Source organism: Bos mutus, chromosome 11 (assembly GCF_027580195.1).
Source record: "Bos mutus isolate GX-2022 chromosome 11, NWIPB_WYAK_1.1, whole genome shotgun sequence".
Lineage (NCBI taxonomy): Eukaryota > Metazoa > Chordata > Mammalia > Artiodactyla > Bovidae > Bos > Bos mutus.
Window position 1 is genome coordinate 76,946,278 of NC_091627.1, and position 13,207 is coordinate 76,959,484.

The 13,207-nt window shown below is 44.7% G+C and overlaps 1 protein-coding gene across 1 annotated transcript in view; it reads right to left on the bottom strand.

Annotated features, from left to right (window-relative positions):
• MSH2 (mutS homolog 2) overlaps window positions 1–2,912 on the bottom strand; it is an 82,643-nt gene extending 79,731 nt beyond the window's left edge. The window contains exon 1 of the mRNA XM_005895625.2: window positions 2,625–2,912. Within this exon, the coding sequence (XP_005895687.1) occupies window positions 2,625–2,835 (211 nt within the window). The 5' untranslated portion in view covers window positions 2,836–2,912. The remainder of the gene's footprint in view (window positions 1–2,624) is intronic.
• Window positions 2,913–13,207: the final 10,295 nt, after the last annotated feature.

Below are 13,207 nucleotides of genomic sequence, written 5' to 3' on the forward strand. Positions count from 1 at the left end.
CAAGGCCTCTTACACTTCCTCCACTACTAATCTCCAGATAGGTTGTCAAACCATCTCCAAAGATACTGTTATCCTCCAAAGATACTACTTCTCTCAAACAAGTGACACACTGATGTGGCAATGCATTTTAAGTCTTATTTACAGATAAGCACCAGATGTATGGTTACTCTATGTTTCTGGTGAAGAGTTTGGCTGTATGCTTTAAGTCTGAAAACCAGGAAGAAAAACTGAAGGGGAGCTGGAAGAGAAAGCTACCCAGCCTCCATCTGGGACAGAAGAAAAACCTCAGCTTGGTACAAGATTCTCCGCCTCAAGAATAACTTGGAAGCCCCATCTTCATTCAGCTGATGACGTGTCTGCTACGGCCTGCAATGCGGGAGACCTGGGTTCAATCCCTGGGTTGGGAAGATCCCCTGGAGAAGGGAAAGGCTACCCAATCCAGTATTCTGGCTTGGAGAATTCCATGGACTATACAGTCCATGGGGTCGCAAAGAGTTGGACATGACTAAGCAACTTTCACTCACGTGTGGGCACTGTACCAGGGACTGGGATTCAGAGGCAGAGACTGGTAAGGAGACTGGTCCTAAGGCAGGGAACACCTAAGAGGGGCAGCTAACCAGGCAGCCTTAAGATGGGAGTCAAGAAAGGTTTCCAGGAGGAGATGCCTTCTAAGCTGAGTTCTGACAGCAAAAGAGACAAAGGATAAGGAACTTTGTTTTCTAAGGACTCAGATTTCTCATCAATAAATTGAAACTAGGTACTAACCCAACTAGCAGGTCTTTATTATAATAATGTATCACTAATTGTTTTAGAGTCAGAGAAAAGCAGCCAAAAGGATATGAAGACTAAATGCCAATAGAATGAACCAAAGAGAAGAAATGATCAACAGAATGCCATCTGTGAGAAGAGGAGATGCGATCCAGACCACAGCAAAAGGCTCCTCTCTTCACTGGCACAACAGGGAAGGACAGAATGGATACAGATGACATTAAAAATATAGGTTCAAAAAATAATCCAAATATGGATCAACAAATGGATTAAATGAAGTATGGTACATCCATACAACTGGAATATTTGGCAATAAAAAGTAATGAAGGATTGATAACACAGATGAAACTTGAAAATGTTAAGTGAGAGAAGTCACTCAATACCAGTGTTTCTAGAGAGAGAGAAAGCAGATTTGTGGCTGCCAGTGTTTCGGAGGACTGTGGGGAGAGGGAAAGTTCCTGCTGACAGGTACAGGGTTTCTCAAGACTCAAGTGAAATTTAGCCTCTCTTGTAATGCCTCTTCTGCCGGGTACAGTCTTTGGCAACCCTGTCTCCGCCTCGTCTGTAACGTGTTCTGCAGCATCTTCTACAGGTCTTCAACTGGAATGAGATTTCTGCCTTGCTCTCCACTAAAGGGGGCTTCCCTGGGAGCTCAGAGGAATCCGCCTGCAATGTGGAAGACCCGGGTTCGATCTCTGGATTGGGAAGATCCCCTGGGAGGGCATGGCAACCCACTCCAGTACTCTTGCCTGGACAATCCCCATGGACAGAGGAGATTGGCGGGCTTCAGTCCATGGGGTCGCAGAGTCCTCAACAGGACTGAGCGACAAAGCCTAGCACATCCAGAGACTAAGCACACAAACATCCACTAGAGGGAGCTCTGTGAAGGTGGAGATACTGCCTCTTGATCTATGTACTCCCAGTGTCCAGAACCCTGCCTGACAAGGTAGCATTCAATAAATGTCTATCTGCTGAATTAAACATCTTTCGTCAGTAACATCCCATCTGCATATGGCAAAGGCAGGTCTAAAGCCTGCAACTCCTTACTCCTCCTAGAATGTTCATTCACAAAAGAGTCAGGGATAAAAGATTAAAATAAAACAAGATGTTTAGAACATCTAACTCACAAGGGGGTGAGAAGTTTGTAGTAGCTTTCCAGGGAGAGATAATGCTAGAGAAATGGGGGTGGGTTACTGAGGGCGCTGAATTCCGAGCGGAGTCACAGACATCCAAGACTAACTCAAGGACACACAGCTGGTAAAAGGAGGGGCTAAGACTTGAATCCAGGCAATCTGGCTCCAGAGTTCAAGGTCCCGACCACCAATACTGCCTAGCAACTGTAGACACTATAAGTCCCTGCGCTGAACAGCGATATAAATCACGTTCGGCCAACAGGTAAAAACACGTTGGTGACATAAAACGGTCTCCCTAAATCCTTTCTATTCTAAATTTCAATCCTGGACTGGCATTTGTGATAACGAGGATTGGCAGCGTTTGTGATGAGATCCACAGCGCCAAGGCGGGGGCTGAGAAGCAGACACCCACGCAGACTGCAAAAAAAAAAAAAAAAAAAAATAGAACAATGTGTTCAAACGCCTCGCATGAAGCCAGGCACACAGCGATCTCTATTAGTTCTGATCCGGGGCAACTGCCGAGGGGCAGACTTAGGGCGGAGGCAGGGCAGGGGGCGGGTGGCGCCCCTCTGGGCCAGGCAGGGACCGGAGCACGCGCAGTGCCCCCACGAAACACCAGCGTCCCCGCCCCCGGGCCTCCCGGCCCGACACCCTACCACTTCCTGAGAGGAGCCACTCTGCGGGGTTCCCCCCGACCCGAGCCCGCGCCATCCCAGCCCTCACCTGCCGGCCCCATATACTTGACCACCCCCTGGGTCTTGAACACTTCGCGGGCGGCCAGCAGTGCGTCCTCCCGGTGCGCGGTGTAGAAGTCACCCCGGTCAAAAAGGCGCACTGTGGTGGTCGGCTTCTCCGGCATGCCTTGGAAGAAGCGCACAAAGCCGACCTCGGCCGCGCTATCCAGCTGCAGGGTGTCCTTCGGCTGCACCGCCATTTCGAAACCTCTCCACCAGCCGCCCGAGAGAACTGCACGACCCCGCACCCACCAAGATGTTTCCCGCCTCCCCTCCCTCGCCCCCCAAGCGCGTCCGGCCTCTGCGGAGATACCCAATCAACATCCAGCACTGCGACTCTGTGGGTGGGAGTGCGCCCCGACAGCCAATCATAATCGGACGCGGCCCAGCTTCCCGCGCACGCTGGCGACTCTGTATAATGCGCATGCGTGAGCCTAGGTCGCGCGCCGACCCTGGCAGACGCCCATCGTTGAAAGGGTTAGGTCTCCGGGTTTTCTGGGCTGCACAGGCGTGGGCACCAGGTGGAGGAATAGCTAGATTAACAGGTCAGATGGGAGGTTCCGGCTGGTTTTGAGTTTATTATGTACCCGTAAGCACAAGAGTGAAATCAAAAAGAAACTTGAAAGCAAGGAAAAACTAGCCTTCCTATCACAGTATTTTTTTTAACCTATGCCCCTCTCCTTCCAGCTGCCTCCGTTTTCTTTTTTAAGCAAACTCCATCCTAGCCAAGACTTCACTCCCTGATTGATTGATTCATTCAAAAACAGAAAACTTGCTATGCTCCAGACATAGGATCTGAGGATTAGTAAAGATAAGAGAAAAATCACAGTCTTTGTTGAGCTTATATTCTAATGAATGTATTCAGATAATATACTAAGTAAACATAGTAGGGCTTCCCTGGCGGCCCAGTGGTAAAAGAATCCGCCTGGTGATGTAGGAGACGTTGGTTCGATCCGTGGGTGGGGAAGATCTCTTGGACAAGGAAATGGAAACCCACTCCGATATTCTTGCTTGGGAAATCCAGTGACAGAGGATCCATGGGGTCGTAAAAGAGTTGCACACGATTTAGCAACTAAAACAGCAGCAAACTTATAGTAAATAAACTGTTAGAAGTAAGTGTTTAGGTATAAAGGACAGGGTGGGGAGGGTTGGAATTTTTTTTTTTTTTTTTACTATTGAGCAAAGACTTGAAGGAAGGAGGTCAGGATACATCCTGCACAGTTACCTGCCTAACACAAGGTATTGCACTCTCCTGTTTGATCACCCTTCCCCCCATGAAATCTGTCCCAAACCCTGTTTCAAAGGTGCATAATTACCCCCAGGGGCTTTTCGAAGTTGTTCCTGGGCCCCACCCCCACCTAATGGGTTGGAATTTCTGAAGGTGGGTTATTGGGCTCTTTTAAGAAAGCTCCCTGGAAATTCTTGACAGTCAGCTCGGTTTAGAAACCACTGACCTAAATGTTAAAATTCAAATAGTTTCAGAAGTAGAGAAAGTTTGAGCTATCAGACTGCTGACTACATCTCCTACTAGTGTTCCCTCCTTTCACACCAGCTCTTCCAGCTGCAGTAATAAATTTCCCCTTACCTTTCAATACCTAACACAAACTTGTCCCTCTGCTCTGGAATGGTCCTTCCCTGCCCTTTGTGTAGCAAACTACTGGTCATTCTTCAGTGCCCAGACCTGAAAGAAGCCCATTCCCTCCAGGTGTAATTAGTTGAGTTATCTTCTGAAGTACCATCTTATTCATCAGTTCAGTTCAGTCCCTCAGTCGTGTCTGACTCTGCGACCCAATGGACTGCAGCACACCAGGCTTCCCTGTCCATCACCAACTCCCAGAGCTTGCTCAAACTCATGTCCATCCAGTTGGTGATGCCATCCAACCATCTCATCTGTCGTCCCCTCTCCTCCTGCCTTCAATCTTTCCCTTACTCATATTCATACCCATATTATATTTGCTACATTGTTTTAGAAATATCTGTTTCTCTTACCAAACACTTGAAAAGAACACAGGTGAGTATTATATTTATTTAATGATAAAGGCCAATGTTATCAGCATTTTATTAACTTTTATTTTTACGTTTTAATTTTTGCAACTCTAAGCATTAAGAACTATTGTTATTCTTATTTTACAATGAGGAAACTGAAACTAGGAAATGTGAGGTAGCTTACCCCAAAATCCAGAACTAATAGTAAGTGATTGAACTAGAGTTCAGGCTCCAGATTCTGTAAGTTTAACTATCTGTGTGCCAGAGAGCCTGGCACATATGAGGAACACAGGAAATGTCTGTAAATGAATGAACTGTGTATCACAACAACCACTCCTTTTTGATAACCTTAGCCTAAGTGCCATCCATCTCTCCCCTTTCCCCATACACATTATAAATAGTGAGTGCAGAGGAAGGCAACACGATAATAATAACACCAAGGGTGATGTCAGGATTAAATTAAATAGCTTTGAAAATATTTTATGTTTTTTTTAAAAGCCTTTATACTCATCTCACATGCTAGTAAAGTAATGCTCAAAATTCTCCAAGCCAGGCTTCAGCAATATGTGAACCGTGAACTTCCTGTTTTCAAGCTGGTTTTAGAAAAGGCAGAAGAACCAGAGATCAAATTGCCAACATCCGCTGGATCATGGAAAAAGCAAGAGAGTTCCAGAAAAGCATCTATTTCTGCTTTATTGACTATGCCAAAGCCTTTGACTGTGTGGGTCACAATAAACTGTGGAAAATTCTGAAAGAGACGGGAATACCAGACCACCTGACCTGCCTCTTGAGAAATCTGTATGCAGGTCAAGAAGCAACAGTTAGAACTGGACATGGAACAACAGACTGGTTCCAAATAGCAAAAGGAGTTCGTCAAGGCTGTATATTGTCACCCTGTTTATTTAACTTCTATGCAGAGTACATCATGAGAAACGCTGGGCTGGAAAAACACAAGCTGGAATCAAGATTGCCGGAGAAATATCAATAACCTCAGATGTGCAGATGACACCACCCTTATGGCAGAAAGTGAAGAGGAACTCAAAAGCCTCTTGATGAAAGTGAAAGTGGACAGTGAAAAAGTTGGCTTAAAGCTCAACATTCAGAAAATGAAGATCATGGCATCCAGTCCCATCACTTCATGGGAAATAGATGGGGAAACAGTGGAAACTGTCAGACTTTTTCTGGGCTCCAAAATCACTACAGATGGTGACTGCAGCCATGAAATTAAAAGACGCTTACTCCTTGGAAGGAAAGTTATGACCAACCTAGACAGCATATTCAAAAGCAGAGACATTACTTTGCCAACAAAGGTTCGTCTAGTCAAGGCTATGGTTTTTCCTGTGGTCATGTATGGATGTGAGAGTTGGACTGTGAAGAAGGCTGAGTGCCGAAGAATTGATGCTTTTGAACTGTGGTGTTGGAGAAGACTCTTGAGAGTCCCTTGGACTGCAAGGAGATCCAACCAGTCCATTCTGAAGGAGATCAGCCCTGGGATTTCTTTGGAAGGAATGATGCTAAAGCTGAAACTCCAGTACTTTGGCCACCTCATGCAAAGAGTTGAGTCATTGGAAAAGACCCTGATGCTGGGAGGGATTGGGGTCAGGAGGAGAAGGGGACGACAGAGGATGAGATGGCTGGATGGCATCACTGACTCGATGGACGTGAGTCTGAGTGAACTCCAGGAGTTGGTGATGTACAGGGAGGCCTGGCGTGCTGCGATTCATGGGGTCGAAAAGAGTCGGACGCGACTGAGCGACTGATCTGATCTGATCTGATACTGTTTATCATCACGTTTCCCCCCACCCAGACTATGTCTTTCACTTATTCATTGAATTAGGTATTTGTTTATCAGTTGAGGGCTTCCCTTGTAGCTCAGTCAGTAAAGAATCTGCCTGCAGTGCAGGAGACTGGGGTTCGATCCCTGGGTTGGGAAGATCTCCTAGAGAAGGAAATAGCAACCCATTCCAGTATCTTTGCCTGGAAAATCTCACGGACAGAGGAGCCTGGTGGGCTGCAGTCCATGGGGTCGCAAAGAATTGGGCACGACTGAGCGACTGACACTTACTTACTTACTGGTTGACTTTAATGGGCATAAAGTCTAGAAATTCATCTACAAGGCTATCAGCCTTGGCAGAGGATGATAACCTTTCACCAGACTTTAAAGATAGGTAATGATTTCAGAGACTCTTTGTATCCAGACTAATAACAATGACCCAGAGGACTTTTTTCCCTCCCAATGTCTGCAAGAAGAGGGACCTTTAAATTACCCTGCCTAGAGACAAGCTTGAAGTAAAACATTGAAATGTGTTTGTAATCAATTTGCCTAATAAGTTGTGTTTTTTTCGTTTTGGTTTGTTGGGGTTTTTTGGTTTTTTATGGCATGCCATGTGGCTTTAGGGATTTCAGTTACCTGCTGCTGCTAAGTCACTTCAGTCGTGTCCGACTCTGTGCGACCCCATAGACGGCAGCCCACCAGGCTCCCCCATCCCTGGGATTCTCCAGGCAAGAACACTAGAGTGGGTTGCCATTTCCTTCTCCAGTGCATGAAAGTGAAAAGTGAAAGTGAAGTTGCTCAGTCATGTAGGACTTTTATCGACCCCATGGACTGCAGCCCACCAGGCTCCTCCATCCATGGCGTTCTCCAGGCAAGAGTACCGGAGTGGGGTGCCATTGCCTTCTTCGTCAGTTACCTGACCAGGGACTAAACCCCAGGCCATGGCAGTGAAAGCCCAGAGTTCTAACCATTAGGCCACCAGTAAACTCTCTAAGAGGTTGTTTTAACAGTATCTTTTCTTTAAAGCCATGTGCACAGATTAAATATTTATGATAATTTTGAAAAGTGAAAGTATCTTTTCTTTAAAGCCATGTGCACAGATTAAATATTTATGATAATTTTGAAAAGTGAAAGTCGCTCAGTGATGTCCTACTCTTTGCAACCCCATGGGTTATACAGTCCATGGAATTCTCCAGGCCAGAATACTAGAGTGAGTAGCCTTTCCCTTCTCCAGGGGATCTTCCTGACCCAGGAATTGAACCGGGTCTCCAGCACTGCAGGCCGATTCTTTACCATCTGAGCTGTGAGGGAAGTTGATAATTTTGAAAGTTATGTGAAATAGTGCATCTTACAGAAATTTTATATATTTTCTAGCCCCACTTAGGAAACTATTAGTTTCTGAAAATAACAGATGAGGGATTTTGCAAAAGTATAGCTGGAAGACATCATATGCTTGATAGGGTGCAGTACTGGTGGCTTAGAGGGTAAAGAATCTGCCTGTAATGCAGGAGACCTGGATTTGATGCCTGGGTTGAGAAGATCCCCTGGAGAAGGAAATGGCAACCTACTCCAGTATTTTTGCCTGGAAAATTCCATGGATAGAGGAGCCGGCAGGGTACAGTCCATGGGGTCACAAAGTGTCAGACATGACTAAGCAACTAACATACACAATAAAACCATTACCCCCAAATGGTTTTTACTTTTCTCATATTTATCAAATTTATAACTATTACTTATTTATAATCAGAATAAGTGTTGGGCAAAAAAGCACATACACCTAACAAAGAGGCTCTTCAAAGAAGTAATAAGATTTTTAAACAACCAAAAACAGAGAAATGTTTTGATGTGAATTATTTTGATGTGAGTAAATTTTGATGTGTTTAATTTAATCTTAAAAGTAAATTATTGTCAGTTCAGTTTTCTATGATAGTATGCCCATGAGAAATTCAACACCAATTTTGCCACCACTCTAGTTTCTAAAATTTTTATAATTTGGTTGTATTATCCCATTATTAAAAAGAGACAGTAAGTGAAGTGCTGTCAACTAAGTCACTGCAATTTCAGAGAAAGGAGGATTTAAAAGGGCCCTTGGAGCTGAGTAAGACATCTTTTTCTTTTTTAAACAGCTTTATGAAAACATAATTTACATACTGCACAATTCATTTGAAGTATATAACTCAATGAAAGTATTAGTCACTCAGTTGTGTTCGACTCTTTGCAACTCCATGGACTATAGCCCTTGAGGCTCCTCTGTCCATGGAATTCTCAAGGCAAGAGTACTAGAGTGGGTCGTCATTCCCTTCTCCAGGGGATCATCCTGACACAGGAATTGAACCAGGGTCTCCTGCATTGCAGGCAGATTCTTTATCATCCAAGCCACCAGGGAACCCCTGCCCTGGTGGCTCAGTGATTTGGGGTTTACTAACAGGGTTGTATAACCATAACTGGACTTCCCGGGTGGTGCTAGTAGTAAAGAACCCGCCTGCCAATGCAGGAGACACAGGAAATGCAGGTTCAATCCCTGGGTAGGAAAGATCCCTTGGAGGAGGGCATGGCAGCCTACTCCAGGATTCTTGTCTGGAGAACTCCATAGACAGAGGAGCCGGATGGGCTATAGTCCATAGGGTCACAAAGAGTCGGACACAACTGAAGCAACTTAGCACACAGGCAGGCATAACCATAATTACAATCTAATTTTAGAATATTTTGTCCCTCCAAAAAGGAACTGCACACCAATTAGCAGTCACTCCCTATTCCCCTTCCTAGCTCCTGGCAACCACAGATCAACTTTCTGTCCCTATAATTTTACCTTTTCTGGGCATTGCATGTAAATGGAATCATACAGACAGGATGTTTAGTGACTGGCTCCTTTCACTAAGCATAATGTTTGAAGTTCATTCACATCATATGTGTCACTCCTTTTTATTACCAAATAATATATCATTGTATGACTACACCACATTTTTTCTATTTATTCATCAGTCAGTGGACATTTGGATTGTTTCCACATTTTGGCCATCACAAATAATGCTGCTATGAATGTTCGTTTATAAGTTCTTATGTGAACATATGTCCGTTTTTATTTCTATTGGATATATACCTAGAAGTGGGATTGCTGGATCACACCTTTTAATGTATGTTTAATTGCAGTCCTCATGGTAAACTATAACCCGTATGTTTAACCTGCTATGTTTAACATCTTGAGGAATTGCAAAACTGTTTTCCAAAATGCCTGAAACATTTTACATTCTCTTCAGCAATGTATAAGGGTTCTAACTTTACCACATCCTCACCACACTTGTTCCTGTCTTTTTGATTCTAGCCATCCTAGTGGGTATGAATGGTATCTTATTGTGATTTGATTTTCATTTCCTTAATGACTAATGATATTGAGCATCTTTTCATGTGCTCTGTATCTTCTTCTGAGAAAATATTTGGAAATTATATATATGACAAAGGATTTGTATCCAGAATATATAGAGAAATCTTACATCTCAATAATAGATACATAACCCAATGTAAATGTAGGCAAAGAATCTGAAGAAGTCTATTTTTCAGAAAGCTCTTTGGTTGGTTGATATAGGCAACAGAGACTCTGTGGTTTGAAAACACAATGTACTATTTCTATTTAAGAAGCTTGATAAAAAAAAGGAAAAGAGATAGGAATGGCAGCTTCAGGGTTAGTGGGAATTGTTAGCAGGCGGGGGCATGTTTTAGGATGATCGGAAATAACAAATTATGTTGTATCTACAGAATGTGTTGTGTTTATTGAGGAGGGAAAACTTTCTCTTTACTCTCAAGTTCAGTGACTGGGAGAATGTGAGTTTGTGTTAAACTAACAATAGATTAACGGGGGAAAAGGCTAGACAGATTAATGGGGAAAAGGCACACTTTTTATTAATATATACATGCACAGCAGTTCACAGAAATGCAAATATCAAAGAATCGGTTGTATATATATATATCCTCAAGGTCTTATATATTAACAAAGGAGAGAGGATTTGTCCTTCCAGAGATGATACATTTTCAGGAAGTAACCACGAAATATATGGGAGAACTAATGGAGGATAGGGCTACTGTAGTAGGGTCTGGTTATGCAAACTCATCTCAGTGTCAACTCTCCATCTCTGGTTCAAAGGATGATTCAAGGGGAAGCACCTTCACAAAGGGAAATTTATGCCCTGATTTCAGGCAGATAAGAGGTGGGTGAAGAATTTTTTCTGCATCTGTTGATTGTCATTTGCCTTTGGCAAAAAGAACCCTTACACCAAAGTGGCATATTTAGGGGTAGCATATCCTAACCTCCTTCGTGTTGAAAGAAGTAGAAAGAGCGGAGGCTAAAGTGCTAAGAAAGCCGTCATGAAAGGGGATCTTAAGCTGGGCCTTGACTAAGTAGAGGATACTGCAGATGTAAGAAACAACATAAGACTGTGGTACACCCGAAACTTAGGTAACATTGTACATCAGCTATACCTCAATTTTAAAAAAAAGAAAGAAAAGATATGGTCAAGCCCAAGAAAAGTATAAAAGGACCTGGGAACAGGAACGTTTGAGGAATGGAAAGAAAAATTTTGCATATAGCAAAGTTGGATATATTGGAGTATAATGGGAAATAAAATATATTTTGACTGTGTTGTTCTGGGATAATACACAGGAAAGACTGGGAATGAAGAGAGCTTGGTATTAAGTAAAATTACATCTAGGCAAGTGGTAAAGTTGTGGAATGGAGACAAAGGAGGAACCAAGGGAGGCCAGGCAGAGTGACCATAGCTAGAGGACTGGATGCCATTCAGGGACCACTCCTGTGTATGCCATTGGTCTCACCCCACCACTGCCCATCAGAGTCTTCTCAACTGTTCTCCCTTTTTGTCACAAGATCTCAAGTCCTAGGTAGGGATGCCTGTGCCCTAGATGCTCAGGGCAGAGGGAACATCACTGCTCTTAAACTTCTGCAGAGGGAGGTGAAGAATTGGCTCCCACCAATACCATACACAGCAGAATTCTCCCCAAATGGAAGAGGGGATGGGATGCTGGGCAGCCAAAAGGGGAAGGAGCACCCAGTGCAGGTCCAGACTGGAGGAGGAAGGGGTAGAAAAATGCTGTGATCAACTTTAGGCAAATCGTTATGGGAGCAATTTAGCATTTGGGCTACAGAAGGAATAGATTGGTGGCAAAGTGTGTGTGTGTTAGTCACTCAGTCATGTCCGACTCTTTGTGACCCCACGGATTGGGGCCTGATAGGCTCCTCCATCTATGTGATTTTCCAGACAAGCATACTGGAGTGGGTTGCCATTCCATTCTCCAGGGGTATATTCCTGACCCAGGGATCAAATCTGGGTCTCCCACATTGCAGGCAGACTCTTTACCATCTGAGCAACTGATCTGGGCTAGAGAGGGAATAGACTGGTGGCAAAGAGATCAGTATAAATGTGTTAAGGGAAGGCAGATTGGAGGTAGACTTATTCCCGAGGGAGAATCTCAGGGACTGATGACCAAAACGATGGAGAAGGTAAGAGAAAAAAGAATTTAGGACTTGTTACATGGTCACAATGTCACTAGCTGATTCTGAGGATATAAGTGATGGACAAAGTTTCCGGAGGAAGGTGATGAGGTCATTGGGCGCTCCAAGTGGCACTAGTGGAAAAGAATCTGCCTGCCAACGCAGGTGATACAAGAGACCTGGGATCCATCCCTGAGTCGGGAAGATCCCCTGGAGAAGGAAATGGCAACCCATTCCAGCATTCTTGCCCGGGAAATCCCATGGACAGAGGAGCCTAGTGGGCTACAGTCCATGGGGTTGCAAAAGAATTGGACACGACTTAGCAACTACACCTCAATTCACCCTTTGTGCCTGCTCTGAAGCTTTGTCAGAAGAGGGCGCCGGAGCAACACTGCAAGAGGAAAGGGTATTGTTTCCCTTGTGGCACCAGCCACTTCCCCCCAGTGCCCAGCTGTGGCAGCACCCAGGGATTCTACAGCCCTGGGCAGCTGATGGCAGCTTCCCTGAGCACTGCCCCCCCACCCCAACTGTAAAAAAACAGCTTTGTACAGTGCCTTAGGTGTCAGATCTTTCCCTTAGCACCCTAGAACAGGGGTCAACAAACTTCCGTAAAGGGCCAGAGTAGTGAGGCTTTACTTCCCATTAGGTCTGCTGCTGCTGCTGCTAAGTCGCTTCAGTCGTGTCGGATTCTGTGCGACCCCATAGACGGCAGCCCAACAGGCTCCTCTGTGCCTGGGATTCTCCAGGCAAGAACACAAGTGGGTTGCCATTTCCTTCTCCAATGCATGAAAGTGCAAAGTCAAAATGAAGTCGCTCAGTCATGTCCGACTCTGTGCGACCCCGTGGACTGCAGCCTACCAGACTCCTCCGTCCATGGGATTTTCCAGGCAAGAGTACTGGAGTGGGGTGCCATTGCCTTTTCCTCCCATTAGGTCAGTCTGTCACAATTAGCTGCCCTTGTAGTGAAAAACAGCCACACTCAACACATGAACGAGTGAGTGTAGCAGTGCTCCAGTAAGACTTTGTGGACACTGAAATTTTTATCCCATGTAATATTTTGCACTATTTTACATATACTGAAATACCCTATTTTTTTTCAACTGGTTAAAAATGCAAAAACCATTCTAGCTCCCAGTTTTGAAAACAGGTGGTAGACCAGGCTGCAGGCTGTAGTTTGATGACTGCTATTCTTGAGGGCAAATTTTCCCAGTAAATCCCGAGAGATTTTCGACAAGTTCTGCCCGTGCAGCACCACAGGAACTTCTCTGCTCTTCATCGAGCCACAGGTCTCTTCATCAGCCCTCTCCCAGGT